Raw genomic sequence first — 21309 nt, 5'->3', positions numbered from 1 at the left:
TGAACTGAATGTTATTACAGCAGGAAGAAATTCGGGAAAAGTTAGGCAAGAGCTGGTGCAGAATTTATTTGTTCATTATGCAGAGGGTTAATAGTAGGCTTTAAAAGCTCCCTGTAAATGATCAGGTTTCTGTGGTGATAGTGAGAATCTAGAAGCAGCTCTGTAAATACTGTTAAAGTGTGTTTTGTTTTGTCACGAGCCAGAGCTGCAGAATGAGAGAGTTACCGGTACCAATACACACCATGCAAGGGCTAAAGTAGTAGCTGATCTTCTCCCCCTCACGTGCTCAGACATGGAAGTATAACCATGATCTGGCCATCCTGCTTTTCCCACTGCCAGTGACGAAGGGCAGGCACTCAGTCTTGCCTCTACATGGTACATTGACTGATAATGTGGTTTATCTGTTGCTGTAACAGATAGATTAGTGCAAGCCCAGAGAGTTTTTGGGCTGGACAAGTTCCTTCATCCCAGAAACTCTGGTTCTTCATACCATGAAATGGGGAGGACAAAGTCATTTCCTGTTTGAAGTCTGAGGTATTTGGGCCCCAGCAAACATGGTGTGATGCCTGCTTTGTGGAGGATCACTGTGATAATTTAGTTCCTGTCTGGTGCTTAAGGTGATAATTGGTGACTCAAGCAGTCAGTAAGCCTGCTAATAAAAAGAGAAGGAAAGTGAATATAGAGCAAGAAATCACCGATGTATGAATCACCTGCACTTGGCTTCTTCCGCTGCAAGAAGAATATAGTCAGGGGAAGTGGTTATAGTTATTAATACCAGGTCTGTCAGGAAAATGTGGGTTGGGGTTAGTGACTCTTCTGGGATATAAATCATCCACATTTTGTTTTTTGTAACAGCCGGTCAACGCTGACCGTAAAACATTAATGAGAGATTCAGGGAAATTTATTTTAGGCATATTAGCCTTTCCAGTGAGTGAAACAGAACAGTCTAATTTCTGTTTATAAAAGATGCTGTTGTTCATGTTACATCTGTTGTTTTGATTCATAATAGAGTTTCCATGATTTATGATCTTTCTGTCAACACTGCCCTTCTCTTCTGGTTTTCATTTTTTAAAATAAAGATTTCTTTCAGTTACTAATCAACATGTTTACAAAACACTCATTTAGGACCTTAGAAATCGGCATTGTTTGGGACTGGGTCCTATTTAGTTCAGGTGGCCTCCCCAGTGTATAGAGCATTCATCTCCAAACATGTTCATCATTAATATCAGCACAAACCAGTTCTACATATTTCAATATAAAATTCCTTCATATTCCCAGTGAAATTCTGAAGTTGTCACGCCTCACCTAATTTCCTTCATTTTATTGTAGACCTCAGAGCTGACTTTGAGAGTACAGGGAAATTGTATCAGTCGCAGACTTTGTTCTGGTTGTTTGCAGAGCTCCCAGCCCGGTCGTACCAAGTGCCTTCCCCACATTCATGCTCTCTGTGAAGAGGAAAGTATTTCTCTTTCAGTTTTCAGGCAGGAAGGGTGAAGCCAAGTACAGCAGCTTGCCTAAATGCCTAAGATCACACATATAAATACTTGAACTGCCCAGAGAATAAACCTCCAGTTTTTGTGAATCTACCCCTGCTATTTTGCCCATTACAAGGTATTGTTATTCTCTTGTGTTTGTGCTCATATCCTGATACGAGAATTCCTTGATTTTTCAGGAACTCTGGTGCTTGGTGCTCTCTTGGTGCCACCCTGCATTTTGAGTGCTTGTATGAGCAGCCCTAGCCATTGGAAAGAGCCTTAAAATGTTCTGCATTTGTCTGTTTGCAGCTAAACCATTTTTAGCCCTGGCTGCAAAGAAAACCATTGTCAATCACAGATTACTTCTGCTAGGGAGTGGTTCTCACGCTGTGGCTCCTTGTTAGACAAGGAGAATGTGGGGGGGTTCCCTTCTTTTCCCCTCCCCTGCATTCCAGCCATTTAAAGGGAAACTTATTTGTAACCCAGAAGGTGAAGAATCCATACTGCCCTGCCAGTAATATTGTGGAGACTGATACTGTTTTCCCAGAGTCTCTTCTTTCACACAGACTTAAAAATAGATTTTTTTTTTTGCCCCCTTTGACAGGGAAATCACTGTATGACAATACCAAACCCATCTATTGTGTATTACTTTAATTGATCCCTTAAGTCTAAAGTATTGTTAATTCTTCGGTGCAGGAAGAAGCAGTTGGATCTGTTTGTATAAACCTAGCAAAAGAGGTCTGCATCTCCTTTGAACATGTAGTAAAAATAACATAGCTATATTATAGCAAGGAGAGCTTGTGTTTGTAACCTTTTTGGTAATTAATAGAAGGACAACAACTCAGATCAGTTCTAGAATGACATCAGCAACAAGCAAGCAGGCAAGACTTGCTGCAATGAAATAAAGCTGCAATGAATGTGTGTAAGCTCAGACATAATTACCTTAATCCTCAGCCAGTATGAGTTTTAGAGCCAGTTAACTTAATTGCTTATTCAGTTTCTGTTTGTTGTGCAGTGATCTCGAAAAAAAATCAACAATAAGCAGTCTCTCTGCTCTGCTCAAGTTCAAGCTTCATTAAGCACCCAGAAAAATGTGTGAAATTCTGTCGTAAATAATTTTGTCTTCCTGCTCTAGGAATTGCTTTTTGCAAAGCACGACAGTGAGAGACAGCACACACTTTGTTACAAATCTCTCCAGGGAGTTGCAGAGATAGAAAGATGCATTACCTTGAGGGAAAAAAAAGTGCTTTTAGTGGGAACATCCAGTGATCAACATGGAATATTTTGGGCTGCTAAATCCACACTCACCCTCTGCCTCTCACCACCTTAGTTCAAAAAAGAGACAAATCTTCCTACTCTGAGGCATTTAAACTTTTGCAGGGGGCAAAAGCTCAAGGCATTTGCATCATTCTGGTCCACTTAACAGCCTCCAGAGTAGGCTTTAAGTGGGGTTTGATGATATCACAGACATGATAAAGTCTGCTCTAGTTGCCTTCTCTCCAGCCATTTGAATTGATACAGCCACTGTAATAAAAGGAGATGACTGTCCACCAGGGAACAGTACCTCCAGGGCATATGGAATACCTGCATGGGCCATCTGGCTTTTTTGGGCCTTCTTTAGGGCCATAGGTGACAGCATTTTTTATTTGCTTTGAAGTATTGCCTGTTTGACTGTTAGTTATTCTTTACTACCTTCCTACCAGATTTTAAACAAATGCAATTGACCCTTTTGTAGGCAGGCACTGGAACACAGGGTCTCACAGTCTGCTGTTGATAGTGCTGGTGTCTGTCCAAAGGAGATTCAGTGATGTATGTTTCTACAATAGGAAATCCCAAACAGAATTTGCCCGATTGCTTCATGAATAATTGAATTTTCCCTCTAGTGATTTTCTATGGGCACCTTTTGCTAGATTTGGATAGCTGCAAAATTCTCCAGTAGAGCTCCAAGTACAGCTGATTTGAGGTGGTTTTTGCTCTCACTACAAGACAGGAGCATTTACACCATCATATTTGATATTTGTACTTTTCTTTCATTTAAAACAAATGTGCTTCTTGTGTCCCTCTGTACCTCAGCTACTCAGCTTCACTTCCAGACCAAGTATTCCTCAAGACTCGATGCTCGTGCAATGGGGCAGCTGGAAGTAGTGGCTAGAGCAGTGATGCTGTGAGCAGATATTGAAGCAGTTTCCCTAGTAACTGGCAGCATTTTGCAGTGCTGTCCTGCAATACACCTCAAGCCTTGTCCAGCTCTGGATTTTTTGTTTCCTGGGTTTTTTTTTTGGTTTGGTTTTTGTTTTATGTCTCTGCATATCTGTTACTAGAGGGATGCTTTACACAGGGCTTCCAATGCCTAGTGTCAGGAGAAGCCTTCTTTCATCCCAGAATGAGAGAAAGAAAAGTAACACCTTGAAAAATACAGTAGTTGTCTGTGATCCAAGGATCCTGCAGGCGTGGTCTTGAAACATTGCCCTATTAACTGGGTAGGTAATCACATCTCATAATGTCCATAATTTTACTTATTGTATGAAATATGCACTATTTGCCTTCCCAGGGTAAGATTTAGATCTCCCAGCACAGTATCTCCATTTTGAAAATGGGTATGAAATGAGGGATTAATCATACAGGGAAGGACAAATAGAAAGTGTTTGTGGGAATTTTTTTTTGGCCTAAAGAAGCCCATAAAGATTAGCTACAAAGATCTCATTATACTCTTCTGTATGGAACTATTGATGATAAATCTGGATGTACAGGACCAGTTTAATCCCAAATAATCAGTGTATCCACACCAGCAGCACTGAATCTCCAGCCATCTTTTACAGAGAGTAACCAAATTAAGAACTAAAAAATAGCCAAAGAGGTTTGCACCCTTGGGTTACATGACAGTGACCTGTCACTCACATTTGATCATGTAACCCAAAGCAACAGGCCTTGTCCTAATCACATATCCAGGACGAGGGTACAGCCCTTGCATTGGTTAATACAGGACACAATCACTCCTCTAAGGTAACAAAACACATCAGAGCATAGAAGTCAGGGCTGGAGCATCTGGCCCCTCAGATTCAATGTGTCAGCATGGTTTGGCCAACTTTCCAGTGAAAAGGGGTGGAAAGTTGCATTGTTGGTCTACCCCCTCTCCTTCCTCTTCTTCCCCCATTACAGAGAAAAGCAAGTGTTCAATAAAAATAACATTGTTTAGCCTTCCTCTTCTTTCCGAAGTGGCAATAACATAGAGCTTCACAGCCAGATGAGGTGGCATAAAGAGGGCACAAGCAGAAATTTTACTGCCTGGAGTGGGGTTTTGTCTTAGTATTTAAAAAACATTTTTAGCTGAACCCTCATACTCAGAGGTTGTCACCCTCATGGTCAGGACTGAAGAGTAATGGGTGGAGAGCACTAGGAAGCCATGAGGCTCTGCTGCCTGTGTCCTGGGGAGGGAGGTGGCAATGGGGATCCCACAGAGAGTGTTTGCTGTCGGGAGTGAGGAGCAAGCAGGTTTCTATGTCCCCTCATTGTCTTTTGCCTGAGATTGCATGTGCATTCGCTGTTATTTGAGGTCTTCAGCAGTCAGAGAAAATATTCAGGGCTTCATTTTGCTCTCATGTACATCAAAGAGAAGGCTACTGTACTGAGCAGAGTTACAGTGCTGTCACACTGAAGGAACCTGCTGGTCCTTGTTACCTTGTACCACTGGAACAGGGTGATTCAGTGCCCGTGCAGAGGTGGATAATGAGAGGGAGGGATGGAGAGATCAGGCCATGCCCCTATCAACATTCATTTCTGTGATACACATGAAGGAGAGGGATCCTGCCTAGATGCACTCATACACCCATCCACACCGGACAGATGTGCCCTAACATATAAAATACATTGGCTTGTTACAGGCTGATTTTCATCCAGTCCAGCTGAGTCTGGTCCCAGTGTGTTTTAATTGTGTGAAGTCTTCATATAGACAACAGTGCTGGTTCAGCTGCCAGGGCAGTGTAGCTCAGGAACCAGGCAGTGATGCTCTGGAGGAGATACTGGGAGCTGCTTGTGGAAATCAGACTAGCTCAGAGAAAGAAAATTCGGGATGAGTTCCCTGTCACTGATGATGTTCATTCCCTACGCAGATTTTCTCTATGGCATTCTGCACCACTGAGCCTTACAAAAATATCTCGCTTATGACAAGCACCATATTGCTTCTCGCATCAAGATTAAAAAATACTCCACTGGGTAAGCAACATGTTACACTGTCAATGAAAGGAATACTTCTCAAATCCTTTCTGTTACACTGGGTGTCAGTGAGACTGTGAATATTGGTACAGTCTGCCTCTGTGAGAAAAAAGGGTTGCAAGATCATACCCAGAAACAATAAATGCCCCAGGTATGAAGTAAAAACATCTCTAGCCAGTACAAGTCTGTTTGCCAAGTGATAGTATCTGCAGTGTTGGTTGTAGCAATTAAGTCTGCTGAAACATGAAAACAAACACATCCCTCCACCTCCGGTTCTCCCCTCTGCAGCAGTGTTTTCATAAGTTAAAGGGGAATGTTCTTTGGTTGCTGCTTCTTGGAAGGCATATTAAACCTCACAATCTAGGCTTTAAATCACTTTCTAATACAATGGGACCTAATGTGGAGAGGGCAGATGGGACAGATTATTCCACTTCTGTTTTCCCATGAAGCTTCTGACACAGGCTACTGTTGGAAGTTAGATAGTAGATTAGTTTGACCTCAGGTCTCATTCAGTATGGTAGCTCTTATACTGTTAAACTCTATAAAGTATACTGCTATCAAATTGCTTTTTACTGCTGTGTCTGGCCCCCTCCTGTTGATGATGTGTGTGGGAAGCCAAGCAAAACGTTCCATTAGTGTTTAGAAAGAGAATTTGAGATATATTTTTCAGTTGATGTTGTAGGATTTATGACTTGTATAGTGCAGAAATTACTTTACTGGACTGGAATCATGTTATGTATTAATGAATTACCAGGATATGAGTCAGCCTTGGAATAGTTTGTGCAGGAAGGTAGCATTCTTCCACAAACAATAATCTGTTGATAAATCGTGCTGAAAGCTGTAATTCAATAGGAATTGTTTTTAAAGAGAATCAGAGAAAGACTATATGTGTATATCTATTCTCCACTACTGCACATTAATGCCATATTACTGCCCTCAAGCATTTAGTTACACTGATTATGGTCAGACAGCCTTTACCCTGAGTGCTAAACAGAATTGCAATAAAATGACAACTCTATCCCAAATATTAAAAAGAGTTTCATTTTTCTGTGCTTGCATCTACATTCCTGGGCCCTCTAAAAGTGCTCTGGTTTGCTTATTTCCTTCTAATGAGAATAAAAGTCTAACCTGTTGAAACAAAGGAGTGTGATTTTCTTCTGTTAGCCATGTTATGAACTGCTACTCTTTGTTTTGCTAACTTGGAGATGAGACCTCAGTTACAACAGGTGAAATAAAACCAAAAATCTAAGCTCAAATATTGAGTCAGTGGAATGGAGGAGTGTCTTCTGGGGTTTTGCTGGGTGGAGGATTTTTGATGCATATTTGCAAACCATAGTGTTGGTGTTTTCAGAGGGATACCTGCCAGGACTCTGCAGAGGCCAGCCTTTCTGGGCAGGGTTTTAAGCAAGCCTTTGAGGCAGAGCCAGAGAACAGCAAGTCTTGTGTATATTCAGTGGTCCCTTGACTTCAGCAAGAGCTTGAAGTAAGCTGGGAATGCACAGGTCCACAGGAGGTGAAAGGAAGTGCTGCATTTGAGTTCTCAGCTGAAAATCGAAACTGTGTTGTTGTACTTGCTCTTCAGCCCTGTCAAGTAACACCAGGCATGTTTTCACCCAGACTAGTCCCTTGTTCCTTCCAGAAGTCTCACTAGCAGCTCCTACTAAAGGGTGATGGAGACAACACCTTAGCAAAGCGAACAGTTTCCTCTTTTCAAAAATACAGCTAAAAATCAAATGTATTGCAGGATGGGGGGAATATTTCTTCCTTGATGCAGAAGGGGTAAAGCCTTTATTATGTTCTCCTCAGGCTGTTAGGCTGCTCTTACAGAGTTGCTGTATAAATAGTGGCTTGAGCAGAGTGCAGACGAGTAAACATATTTATGTTTGTAGGAAAACAAATAAACCTGCCTGAAGTTTCTTTTAATGCACTTCTCTTGATATATGGCTTCCCCCACCCCAAGCTCTTGACGAAGTAGCACAGTTTATTCCTATAATAGCAGTGGATAACTCAGCTTGCCTTTGCCTTGGGAAATGATTGATACTGGAAAATTATACATTTGCTTATAAAATCTTGGCAATGTCTTGATAAAAGTACTTCTTTTCTTAAAAAAAAAATTGGAAAAAGTATTGACTTTAATTGCATTTTAGGTTGTCCTAGCAAAACAATGGTGGGAGGATAAATGTAATAGGAGCCAAAGCCAATTGCCTCCTGCTGGGTTCCCGAGATTAACAAAGGAAGCTGAGCACAACAAAGCTCTCAAGTAATGGAGAGGGATGGGGAGGAGCTAGGACAGGTGAGCATAGGCCCAAGAGCAAGGATAATGTCTGGGAAGTCTAAGTATTGACACAACTTCTGTCTCCACTTTCAAGATGTTCAAGAATGAAAATTAGGCTTTTGCTTTTTTGTTCACAGTTATCTCTTTCACTTCATGTCACAGCAGATTCAGCCCTCAAAGCCTGGAGGACCTTGTGTTGCTGGGAAGTGGTTGTGTCCAATTGTCACATAGAGAAATACAAATTGGCTCAAGAGGATCTTTATTTTCATACCATAAATACTTCTGTTTCAAAATCTTATGTCAAAGACAATCTGTACGTAATGTGAGGAAGCTATAAAGCATATAAGTTCAGTGTCAGAGATGTGTTGAGGATGGTGGTGCAGTCAAGAGTATATTTTGCAGTTCCTATGATCTGCCAAAATGCTTAGCTTAACTCATTTCCTATTGATTTTAACAGTAATAGGTTGTAAAAATGAATAATACTGTTAAGTGTACTTAGGCATTTTTTATGCTATTAGCTTTGGTTGTTAGAAGATAATGGTGCTTTACTCAGGTTCAGATCCCTATAGTGCTTTTTTATATGTTTTAAAAATCGTTTGGAAATCCTTTTATAAGTTGTTATTCACAAAGATAGCAGCAAGGAGTAAAAGCAGGATGAGAGAACTGCCAGGAGCTTATGGTGAGGTTAAGTGTGATGTGCTCAACAGAGAAAACCAGTACCAATTTGAAATCTGCTCTTACAAATGCCTTTATAGAACACCTCCCTAGGCTCACTTTGTGCCTGTGACCTTGGACAGATTTACTAATTTTATACCATTGTGTCTAGTTATTAGTAGGTTTTTCCCATGTTCCATGAGAGACCAGGCAAACTTTCTTACCTGCAAAAAAAAAAAAAAAACTTTCTTTTTTTAACTTCTCTATTTGAAAGTATCTGCAGAGCTGTCTCTGGTGGCCAGCATTGGTTTTCTCATTCTTCTCTCTACTAGGACAGCTGACCAAATTCAGAATTGAGCTTTGCTGAAGAATCAGAAGAAGAGGGAAACTTGGCTTGACACTTGAGACCAGGCACCTTTTCCTCCTCAGCAGTTACATGGGGAAAGTTGACACTGCTGTTCCCCAACTCTGCTTGCAGGACTGAGATTTAGCAAGTAGTTTTGCTCAATTGTGTTTAAAATATTAGAAGAAATTATCTGCCAAAATCGAATTTATCAAGTAATCCTCTACCATTATTCTGTTTTTAAGTTTGGTGGTGCCCCCAAAAATAGCAGATGGTAGGGTCTTCCATACTGCTGCAGGGAAACATATCAGAAATCCTTCTTTTTGTCCAACAGCAGAAAAATAATAATGTCATAATAATGGTGGTGATAATGATGATGTATTTCACTATAGAAATGTAAAAAAGCCCTGGTCCACATCCCATCACCTACAGTAGAAACCCCCAAAGACCCCAAAGTTGGCTGCCAATTTTTGCCTGGCTGAAATTGCCAGATTCTGCAGTTTCCATCCAAAAGCATAAATCTTCCTGCCCCTTGGGCAAAGCTCTTGGTGATCCAAAAGCAAGCAGATCCATGGCTGATGCATGAGGCAGAACAAAACCATAGTGCCTGGGAGCAGACTTGGCTCTGCAGTGCTGACAGGAAGAGGAATGTGTGGTGGTCACTTGGCTTGGCACACGTTAGGGGGAACACACACGTGTTAAGGGAATAGGCGTTTGCTGCAGTGAGATGTTGTTCCACAGCCCCATTTCTGCAGACTCAGAGTAAGTCCTGAGGGAAGCTTGTGGAGGAGAAGGAGCTTGTGGATTCTGTGTGGAAGAAAAACTAAATATGAAATTTTTGAAAGAAATTGAAAAGAGAAGGGAAAATTAATTTGTTGTTACGTGAGATCACACAAAGCTCACTTGGAAGAGTTCCTAAAGAAAAGATTGTGTTTTCTGTGGAGAGGGAGCAAAGAATCTAGGCCTACAATTTTATTGCCAAGTTTTTTAACCTGCTTTCTGTTTGTTTTCAAACCCCAGAGATAGCACAGTGGTTCACAGAAAGTGCAACTGGTCTCTTTTGATAAGGTCTGATACCAGAGATAAAGGAAACAAGCTGCCATTTACCTTTAAAGACTTTCCCAAATGTGCTGTCTTGCTCTTCCTAAAAGCAGTTCCCTTTGCTTTAACTTCGAGGTAAATAGTGGGAAACCAGTTGCTGTGATGTTAATGAGGGTGATGAGTTTGCTGGGTGAAGAGTGGTCCCCTTGGTGCTTAGCATCAAAGAAGGATCTGCCTACTGCAGTTCCTCGAACACTGAAGGGGCCAGTGAAAGATTGCTGTCTTTTAAACTGAGGTGAATTCACAGGAATTAATAGAGGCAGTCAGCCAGCCCAAGGGAACTGCTTAGTTCGAATCCTTCCTGCTTTCTTGTCTGTAACCTCAGGCCCAAGAAAAAAATACGAGAAATCTAAAAAGAGATACCTGCTTATTCCTGAAAGGACCAGGTATGCATTGCACTTTTTAAGATAAATTATTTGGCCTTTACAAAATTTAGCAGTTAAAAAGGATCACACCAATTTGAGCTCTAAAAGTTAAGCTGATGGAAAAGACTAAGGGATCAGTTCAGGAAAACAACTAGGCAATCCATTCTGGGACAGGGATGCTTCTGGAGGTTACCAAGCAAAATGCTAGAGGCTGCTTAAGTACAGGAGGTTGGACTAAATGAGTATGAGTGTTTAATGCTGGCATTGAATATACTCATTCTATCAAAATAAACGTCCAGTTACTGGGTTATGTCTTGGAAGACATTATTCAATTTCAGACATGTAGCAGAAGTGTGAGAACACACAGTAAAAGGAGAAGTCAGTGATGCCCAGATATTCTTAGAGCAAAATGAGAGTATCTAAAATGATCAGACCAAAATGATAAACAACAGAGACAGCTGTAGCTCCCTAAACTGCATTTGCACCAAAGCTGTATGGAGTGCTAATGCTGCATTTGGTACTGTATGAAGACAGAGAAGGACGTGGCCTGTCCTAAGAGTGACAGCCTCAGGAGCACAGGTAGGGGGTTATTAAGCTTACTGTGGGTACAGATAAGCTGGGAGGAGGATGAAAACAAGCTGTTTCCAGGATCTCAATACACTGAATAAAAACATACAGACAGGATCCTGAGGCTGTGAGGTAGAATTAGGTAGATGATAATATTTGTCCTTAGTACAGCTATATACTGTGTGCCTATCCCTGAAGCTGAGTAACAATCACTTTGCTGTGTACTGCTGAATCCTTGAAATACCTCATTAGGATGCTTACATAATAAGTCACAGGTTTCTAATTATTTATTGACTCTGTCTCAAACATATATTGCAGTTTTCTTTTGTTGTTTACATACATTTATTTGTTTTACTACCTCTTTGCGTTCTAACAAATCATCTCTAATAAAAAGCACATTTCCTTGCAAGCAGAATCAATTTCCTTCAGAAGTCTTTCAGTCCCTGATTAGTGGGTTACATTTGGTCTTCACTAATCACATGCTTAACTGTGAGCAATAAAGTTCTTAAATAAATAAATGCTTTGGTCCAAGTCAACATTAGTTATAATGGACAGTTTCCCACTCAAATTTCTGAAATACAAGATGAGACTGTCCTACCTGGGCACTTAGATTCCCATTAAAATTACAGCAATTAATGCCAGATCTGGTTTTTTTCTGCAGGCCATTAGGTATGTTATTAACAATTAAATCTCAGCAGCAAGATGACTTGATTGCAACTCAGTAATGCAGTGAGAAGTCTAAATGGGTGTGGGTTTTCAATTACTTTTAAAGGCTTGGAGTTATGGCTATTTTTTCCCCTTTTGTGTTAGCCTGCTCCAGAAGCACTCAGTGGGAAGGTAATGAAGTAGAAGATTTGTACATTACTACATCTTTCCCTGCTTCCTTTTCATTGGTTTTATTATTGTAGGCTTTGAAACTTAAGGAGAAGTTAGCTATGAGCCATTCCTCCTGGTCAGGGTTGGCTGTGTATTAGAGAGCTACATTCTCACACGGAGGATGCATTTTTACTAACTGTGAACAGGGCTAAGTCACAGTGGATCAAAAAACGTGAGACGTGGTGGAAACCCCATCACATGGCTGCTGTAGCAAAACAATGCCTTCCCAGCATTGAATTTAAACCACCATTTGTTGGAGAACGTAGCTTGAATCATGACTCCCTGTGGTGCAGCAACCACTCAGATTAAGATATGTGGTTTCCCTAATGTCTGTCAAATATTGTTGGAAACCAGGCTGGCTCGGCTGTGAGGTGAACAACATTACATGGGTGGTATCAGTTCCCCGCAGAAATTGGAGGTGGGGGGAGGAGGAGAAGACAGAATATAACTTTCAGCCAAAATACATACAAAAAAAGCATTAGTGTTTATTTTAAAAACATCATGTAACACTTCTTTAGAGTTTCTATGTATGTGTGCTTAATGAATGAGAACAAGGAAAGGCTCTGTTTCTCAGAGGAGCCGATAACTTGGAAGCTGAGAAAGGTGAACACAAAACATTCTGACTAACCTTGAGTTTGGCTTGTGTGCACGGCCTGGGGTGCTCCACACTGAGTCCACTTTTGGCTTGGGGGTTAAAAATAAACCAGGGCTGTGTGAGATGGACAAAACAGAACTATATCTTGTGGGCCTTTGCATGAGGAGAGTGTAGCCTTGTTAGGAGATAACCCCAGCGCCCTGAGAGAGGCTTTGCTGTGCTCACTGCCCCGGGACACCTGGGCCACTGCTCCCAGCCTGGGGCTCACCCCCCGCCAGCGCCTGAATCTGAAACCCACGGATTCCTTGCTGTGAATGTTCTTCATAGCAGCCTGGGCAGCAGTTATGAGACAGATAAAAATCTTTGCTGCCATAATCAGGGAATACCTAAACTTCCTGGGAGGATTGGACTGTATGGACTCACAACTGTAATAGCACCTTCAAGTATTGCTGTAATACCAAAAATGACCATTTTTGACTGATCTACCAGCGTTCAGGGTGTCATGAGTCACTTCTACCGATGAAGGAGTTGATGGTAGAGATAGATATTTCCTTTTGTTTTTATTGTACATTCCATTTCTAAGTAAAAAATATTTCTTTTCTGTTTTACTTCTATTTGAAATAGTATATTTACATTTAATTTATCCATTTTGCATGTATGCAGTGATCTAGTGCATACTTCATGTCCTGCCTCACCGAACACAGACAAATCAAATGTAAGATGGGTTCTTTGCTTATAGTGTCCAGAATCTTTACAGTCTGCACTCTGTTGCCCATCCCTGTTATAGATTTTATTGTCTTTGAGCCACTCCTGTCTTGTTCTCTGTAGCACAAATAGCACCACCAAATAACAGTGATCTCTCCTTTCCACTTTTATTTTCTGATCATCTGAAAATTACTCCAAGCTCAAGACTAAACTCATATGCAGTTATGATATATGACCTGTGTTCTGGAAGGAGGCTCCCACTTTCATAAATTGACCTAGCTACTTAGTGTATCTCTCAGAGAAAAGCTGTTGAGATGACCATTAGTTTCCTCTAAACAACTTCTTCACTTGTTCTTAATATTAACAAACAAAATTACATTAAGGAAAACAGAGATGGGACAATCCTCATTTTTGAAGTAGATTTTTAATGTGAAATTGGGAAGCTGGGCATTGAATTCTTCAGTTCTATAACCACAACCCTCAAATTACACCTCTGTGCAAGTGAGTTTTGCACGTTTTCATTCTGTCAGGGAGTTACAGCAGTTCCTGCATCAGTTTGCAGTTCTAAAACATCTCTAAATCCAGCAGGATTTACCAGTCTCACCTGTGTGTGTGTCTGATGTTAAGCTGCTTGTTTGTAATGCTAATGCTTTTTGGAAATGTCCTGCTGTACGCTTTGATTTCTTGATCACTGGTTCCTTTTAATTACTCTGAAATTTATTTTAGAGCAATGACAATCAGGAATACAGGGTACTGCATCTAAGGGCTGGAAACAGAGTACAGAAAGGAGCCTTTCTCTTCAGAGCTGCTGGTCAGAATCCAGCTCAGGTTCAGGCTTAGCAAAAATCACTGCTGTGTGATGGCTTCTGGGTGCCCTGCACTCTACGTCCACAAATGAGTCAGTGTCCACATCACACAAACCACTGAACAATTGGTGCTACTGTAATTGGGAGTCTAGTGGCAGCACCAGTGGAAAGGGCAGGGACTTGAATGAGCATGGAAAATGAGCTGCTTTATTCCCTGCTCCCTCAGGTCACCTTTGAGACACATCTGTTTGAGGAAACTGAGAAGAAATTCGATCTCTGGTAGCTCCCTTCTGGAGATAGAAGAATTTACTTTGCAGTACTGACAATCTGACACCCACTAAAAAACTTTACATTCAAGAAAAATAAAGAACATTATGGAATCGTTTAACATGGGAAAGCCTGAGCTAAAAAAAAAAATGCTGCATATGATCGAAAAATCAACAATAAAATCCAAATGCTGACTTGAAATAATAGGAACCTAGCCAAACTAATATTATCAAGCATGGCCACTATTGCCAAAAATTGCTTCCCTCAGAACCCCAGGGAAATCCTGCTCCTTTATTAAACCATTGCACAATCTCTTCCAGTTGAATCCTTTTTAGGGAAAAAATTAGGGAGTGCTTCCTTTGTTCAGACATTCTCTTTGGAGGTGAGAACGTGGTTTGCTAGAAGAGATATTGGACTTTATTCAGCCTGAGATGATGCCTTGATGCCATGGAAACAGGGGCTGGAAGGAGAGCCATCAGCAGCACAGGACACCATAAAGAGAAGTCTGGCACTGCCAGTGTGCCCATGAATCCATGGTGGAGCTTGGAAGACACCTTTGGAGGTCACCTGCTCCAACCCCTGAACTTGGCACTTCCACTGGGTCTGCTATGAAGTAGGGAGCTCCTTGCTTAGATTTTATGTGTATCATTAGTATCCCTAAGAAAAGCTGGCAGGAAATTCTACCAGCAGTGAATTTAGCCCCGTAGTCCCTGCAAGCTTCAAACAGCTCAGCTGTGAAGACCCCTCTTAATACACTGAAATGACACCGTCACCTATGCTGATTGCAGTGGTGAATGTGGCATGAATTTTTGACTAAGTGAAAGTAAAAAAAATGTGGTTTATGTCAAATAAGTGCGTTAGCAAATCTGAAATGTTCTCAGACAGCTGGGACTACATGTGAATTTATGCCAAATGCAACTAAAAATAGAAAACAAACTTCAGCCTTAAGCTGAAGTTTTCCACCGTGGTTCCTCAGAAACACAACATTTTGACTTTTCATCTTAAAGCAGTTAAAAAACTTAATTTGAATAACTTTAAATCATTTTAAGAGCACCACAGACCCAGAAAGTTAATTTATCAGTATTTATTTTGGGGTGTGGGAGGGGGGAAATTCAGAGCAACACAATACAAAAATGTTTGTATGTTTGAGTGTGTACGTGGGGGTGGGGACGGGACTGTAACCTGTCACATCTCTGCTTTTGTATTTTTTGATTTCTCTTCAGTAGATGAGGCTACCAGATTTTGTAGTGTTTTGTGTACAAAGGAGACAGGATTTAGATGCCCACGTTTCTTCCCCATTGTTGTGGTAAAGCAGGATTTGAAACCCGGGGCTGTGAAGGTCAAATTCCCAACTCCGTGGTCTCTTGTGAGATACACCTGTGTCCTGAGGGTGGTGGGAAATAAGCACATCCTTTCAGGCTAAATATGGAGAGGTATTGTGAAGCACCACAGAGGTGTGAAGGCCAGCTTCAAAGTTCCTGGGAGCCTGGGGATAACATCATCCAGAGCACAGATTTCAGAGTTTCAAAAAAAAAAAAAAAAAAAAAAAAAAAAAAAAAAAAAAGAGGATTTCAGCATCCCAGCGTCCTGTATCACACCACCAGTTTCTTGTAATGAAGAGTATGCAGCGCATATTTTTCCCTTTTCTATGACAAGTGCTGAATTCCTCAGGGGGCTGGTGATTGTGCAGACAGGGCTCTGCAGAAAGCTGGGTCCCTCCCTGCCTTCCTCAGCCGGGAACAGCCGGGGTTGAGGCTCAGCCAGGGGAACCTGCACAGGGGCTTCCCTTGTTCCAGCAGCCAGAGCAGGATGCTGAATTCAGCAGATTGAACTTCTGAGAACAGCAGCAGGAGGGGGGATGAGGGCTTTAAAGGGTGAAAAAGCTATGGAATAGAAATGCATTTGGCCATCCTGAGTGCCTGTTACTCAGCAAGCAGTGGTCATGTCATCAGGCAGACTGTTTTTCCACGGGCAAAGAGGGAAGTGCATCCTCCTTAATGTGAAGAGAAATAAGCCTTTTATGCAGCAACACAAAGTGCTGCATGTGAAAGCAGTGCATAAACACTATGGACTAAACTAGTGCAGGATAAGATCACTGTTGAGAAATACGAAATTGGTTTTGAAAAAGAGACTTCCAAGGTAAGTCAGAGGCCAGAAAATGAACTGCTTTTGTAAATTTCCTGCAATTCCACATAGCAAACGAGCTTACACATGAATGAAACCATGATGTATGATTTGGCTTCTCAAGCATTAAAAATCCTTTTTAACTATAGCTGCGGTGTTCATTCCCAAATGATTTTACTTTGTGTATTTATTTAGAGAAAGCTGAAACAGTTTGCCATTTATGTGTATTCAAAAGCTGCATATTTCCAAGACTGTAAAGGAAACCTTAAAAATAAATTACTTTAGGAATTCAAATGATGATATTTTAAAAAGGATACAAAAATGCATTAAAAATTAAGTAGATGTAAGAAAGAGAAGATCTCAGTTGTCATCTTTGTGTGACTTGATCATAGCAAGTGATTGTGATGCACACATAAAACTGGATAGCACAGATTTTTTTTCATCATGTTTATTTCATTTTATGTTATGCATTTGCCTGAACAGTTGCTTCCCACATTGTGAATTATCTCGTGTGAATGTTTTGAAACATTGAAAGTTGGAGGTCATATAAAATATAGCTGCTTATGACATTCTGAATTTGTGCATAAACTCTCACACAGATTTTGGGTTTGTGTACACATACAGGAAATCTTAATTTTGTAGTTCTTGAAGGTAAGTATTTGCATTTATAATAGCAGAATGAGACCTAGAATGTTTCATTAAATGTCAGAACTATGTAAATAATGCTTGGATATAGGAATTGGGTAGAATACCCTGAAGTATGGTGAGTTTTCAAGTTTTTTAAAACACCAGCAGCTTTCCAGGCATGTACAATACGAAAGTCTAAGTTACATATTGTAATGGTGGCATTCAGGTTTTATTTTTAAAAAGTAGCTCTAGAAAGTGTGGAAACTGTCATAGGAGTACTATTCCATTCATTTGTAAGTCAGGAGCATTGGAGGAATGAGATTTCTTGAAATGACCACTCAAATTATGTCATTGTATTCAATTTTCTGACCCATAAGCAGAAAAATTAATCACAGAAGAGATTGTTTTTTAAAAAAAGGACAATAAAATTAACTCAAAAGTGTTATTTTGCACAGATTGCTGTTTAAGGTACCTTTAATGTTTTCAGCAAGCCCATTTTGTCAGGACTGCTGTCAAATAAACCTCCACAGCACCTGCTCAGCAAAGCCTTTGTACTGTCCTGGGAGCAACGTGCTCTTGGTTGCTTTTTTCATGGCCTGCTGGGTTGAAGAGGCTGTGTAAGCCAGGGTTTCACATTGCTGAGCAGTGATAATTAGAGATGCTTGACTTTTCTTAGGGGAAAGAGGTCATATTTTCTTGAGTTGGGTAGAATGTGGACTTTGGACTAATGTTTTCTGTGCTAGGTGCAGCCTGTCCATTCCTGATGCCGGCAGTGTTTTGCTTAGCCTCTCCAACTCTGTACAGTCTTGTAGGGCAGAGGAGAAATCTGGGAGCAACTCCCTGTCCTGGTGGGCAGATGTCAGCATGTTGGTCAGTGAAAGAGGGAGTTGCTTGATTCAACCCAAACCTTTTTTCCTTTGTGCCACTACCGTCCCCAAAAGCTCCATACTCTCCCAGGCCTGCTGGGTCAGTATGATCAGAAGTTAAAGGTTGCCATCTAATGGGGAACATACATAATACAGTCTTCGTGGGGTTTTAGCAAATCACCTCTTCTTGTCCTTCTGCATGTACCTGTAAGTATTTTCTTTACAAGGCACTAGAGGAATGAGAACAACATTTTATTCAGATTTTACCTGGGATGGTAAATGATACTTTGTCAGTAACAAGACATTGCAACCCAATGAGAAAATCCAATCATTCACTGTAACCTGAGTAAGTCTAATTTCTTAATGCTTTTTCTGTGAATTCAGATATAGATGAGTGTTCCTTTGAAAGGACCTGTGACCACACCTGTATCAACTACCCTGGAAGCTTTGAGTGTCTCTGCCACAAAGGCTACACCTTGTACGGACTGACGCACTGTGGAGGTTTGGAAACTGAGTTTTGCTTACATCATGTGTGCTTGTTTGCTTTGTGAACTCTTTACAGAGCCACACATTCTTTTAGATTAAGGTTTTACAACTCAAGATGATAAAGACGTAATGTTAAAATAAACTTAAAATGCCATGAGCTGGATGGGACTAAAATTTCAGCATCTCAAATTTGCTGAAGCATTCCCAAGAGAAAAGCACCAATGAAAACCAGTGTCCCACCATTTTTTGATCAGTACTTCCACAGGAATGAGGTTACTCAGAACTGTTAGGAGGCTTCATACGATGGGCAACAAAGAGAATAGGGGAAGGATGTCCATTTTGCAAAGTTTGTGTATTTAGACTCTGTTGGCATTTGTCCTTACCAGTATGTGATATAAACTACCTGTGAAATGCATAACAGAAGGCTGTAGTGGATCTTCCTCCCATTTTCTGGGGAGTTAGTTTCAGTCTTTTAGGTATGACTGGAAAGAATTGGTGCTGTAATGTTTCATTATCTAGGGGAGGGATATTTTTGAAGTGCAGTATTACCCCAATGACCAAATTAGAGGTTGAACTGATGTAGCAGAAACAGGTGCTGGCCCCTCACTTCTGAGGGCTGAGTTCACCTGATTTTGTAATGTCAACATGAGACACTGCTAATGGTATCTCTGCATGGCTTCTTTTTTGGGAGAAAGGTGTAGGAGGTGTATGCTGGTCTCTCTTTTATAGAGAAGTATCACGTGAATTCATGGTAAGAGTAGAGGCAGGCAGGAAGAGAAATAGGAGTCCAACCAAGGAAGCAATTTGGGATCAGACTCCACTTGAGAGCAGTTGTGAAAGCAAATTCAGAGTCCGAAAGTTTTTGGGATCTGTGTTATGTGAGGTGTGGACAGACTGATCCTCAGTTTCACTGTTAATTCCTTAATGACCTAATGTACTAATTTAGGGAAAGCCGCAAAGTTTGGGGTTCTGCCTCAGTCTTTAAATAACCTTAAGCCTCAGTTCAGCTTCAGTCTTTTTAATAAGACTGAAGAAGGACCAAAACTCTAACTGGAAATACTCAGTGCTGAACTTTGAGCAAAAACATAACCAGATCCAAACCTCCTGCTTTTTTCCATTATGAGCAGATACAACATCACAACTCTGAATCCAGATTTGTCCAGGCCTCAAGTTTTGCCACTTAGGCCTGTCGTTAGTTTGAGTCCTTGCATGCTTAATTTTGAGGTCTACCAGTGAGCCAGAGCATTAGCAATTCTGTGTATCTCCTGTTGATTCGGTGTCATTTCAGCTCATTAAATAAATAAACGTCCTCCTGGTGGTGGGAAGAGAGGAGATGAGAGATTGCCCTTGTTGGCATAAGTATATGAATGATGAGTGCATGGACTGAAGAGGATACACATCATACTGGCTAAATACTTTTCTAATGTCCCAAAAGTTGAAAGATTTTCTGTGGAATATTGCTGATAACATATAGGATAGTTTCTTTGCCTTCTTGCAAGCTTTACCTTTTATTTTTATTCGAGGAGTAGAAGCCTAAACTACACTTCATCTGCTAAGTTTCTGTTGAATGCATCATTTCCTCCTTCACCTGAATTTCTAAAAGAAAACTCTGGGAATCGCTGTGTAAATTTATCTGCTTGTTTTGCAGAAGTGCTGTCATCTCACAGAAGTTTATGCCTTTGAAATTTTTCTATATAATGCATTATTGTCTAGATGCAGCAGAGACTTTTGAGCATGTTTTGTATCTTGTGAGTACTTCCAAGAATTTCAGTGGAACTAGTCCTGGCAAGTAAACTGTACCAGATGCATAAATCCATGGGAGAGTAAGAGCTGGACAGGTTAAGGACAAATACATGCAATATGCACTGAAGTTGTTTGGCCCTGTTTGTCTTTATACATTTTTATTTAGACTCAGATGTAGAAGGTACAGTAGAAATAGATTTCCTTATGCAAATCATATCTTAATGCATGATACATGTGTGTACACATGGTTAAGACTCTTCACAACTTTAAAAATGTTTTCAGATATTGATGAATGCAGCATCAGCAATGGTAGCTGTGACTTTGGGTGTCTTAATACCATGGGGAGCTATGAGTGTGTCTGCCCACCTGGAAAGAAACTGCACTGGAATAAAAAGGACTGTGTTGGTAAGTGTGGAAGTGAGACTCAGAAGTGACTGTGGTGAGGTTCCTGTTCTCCAGGAGGGTGGAAAAGCCCATGGTTTTGCTTGAGAGAAGCTTCATTTTCACCATCTAGATCCCCAAATTCATTTTATAAACTCAGGTAACACCTGATCCTGTGGAGCTCCACGGGCTAGGATACAACTGCAGGTCAATTAGCAAAGGAGCAGTATGTTGGATTTTATTTGTGTGGAACGCTTTTTTTAAGCTTATGGGTCCATTCACAGAAATCTAAGTATTATTATTATCTTATGTATTTTATACTTTTGTCCTTAATTTGCCCTTTTCCCATCTCTGTAATGTCAGCTGTTACTCTGTTTACCTCTAACACTATTTAGAATATTCAAAATAGTTAACTGTTTACAGGTAAGACATGGTATTCATGGTATAATTGGGGTATTCACAGAACCATGCCCCAATTTTTCAAATTATCTCTAAAGGTATCCTGCCTCATATAAAGTACTGATACTAGCTGAGTCAAAAGTATTAATCAAATGAGCACAAATCCTGAGACCAGGAAACTTCTGGCACTTGCCACTAGTGCCACTTTGTGGCAGACCTGAATTTCTGTATCCTTTAAATAGATTACTTCTTTTCTGGAGTCATATTTGAAGCACAGAAAATCTTGGTCATGGCTACAGCCAAAGTATTTTCTGTGAGATTTTAATTCTGGTTTTTCATTTTTAATGAGAACGGCATACCTGGGCATTTTATGGCCAAATTTTTTAACCACAAATAACTTCTCATAGGCACATTTGTATTCCTGTTATTAGGGGATGATGCC

The 21309-nt window shown here is 40.6% G+C and overlaps 1 protein-coding gene across 1 annotated transcript in view; it reads left to right on the top strand.

Annotated features, from left to right (window-relative positions):
- SCUBE1 (signal peptide, CUB domain and EGF like domain containing 1) overlaps positions 1 to 21309 on the top strand; it is a 193972-nt gene that overhangs the window by 147685 nt on the left and 24978 nt on the right. The window contains exons 10-11 of the mRNA XM_069003376.1: positions 18243 to 18359; positions 20370 to 20492. Of these exons, the coding sequence (XP_068859477.1) occupies positions 18243 to 18359; positions 20370 to 20492 (240 nt within the window). The remainder of the gene's footprint in view (positions 1 to 18242; positions 18360 to 20369; positions 20493 to 21309) is intronic.

Source organism: Aphelocoma coerulescens, chromosome 1A, assembly GCF_041296385.1.
Source record: "Aphelocoma coerulescens isolate FSJ_1873_10779 chromosome 1A, UR_Acoe_1.0, whole genome shotgun sequence".
Taxonomy (NCBI): domain Eukaryota; kingdom Metazoa; phylum Chordata; class Aves; order Passeriformes; family Corvidae; genus Aphelocoma; species Aphelocoma coerulescens.
This window is presented reverse-complemented; position numbering and strand designations above follow the sequence as displayed.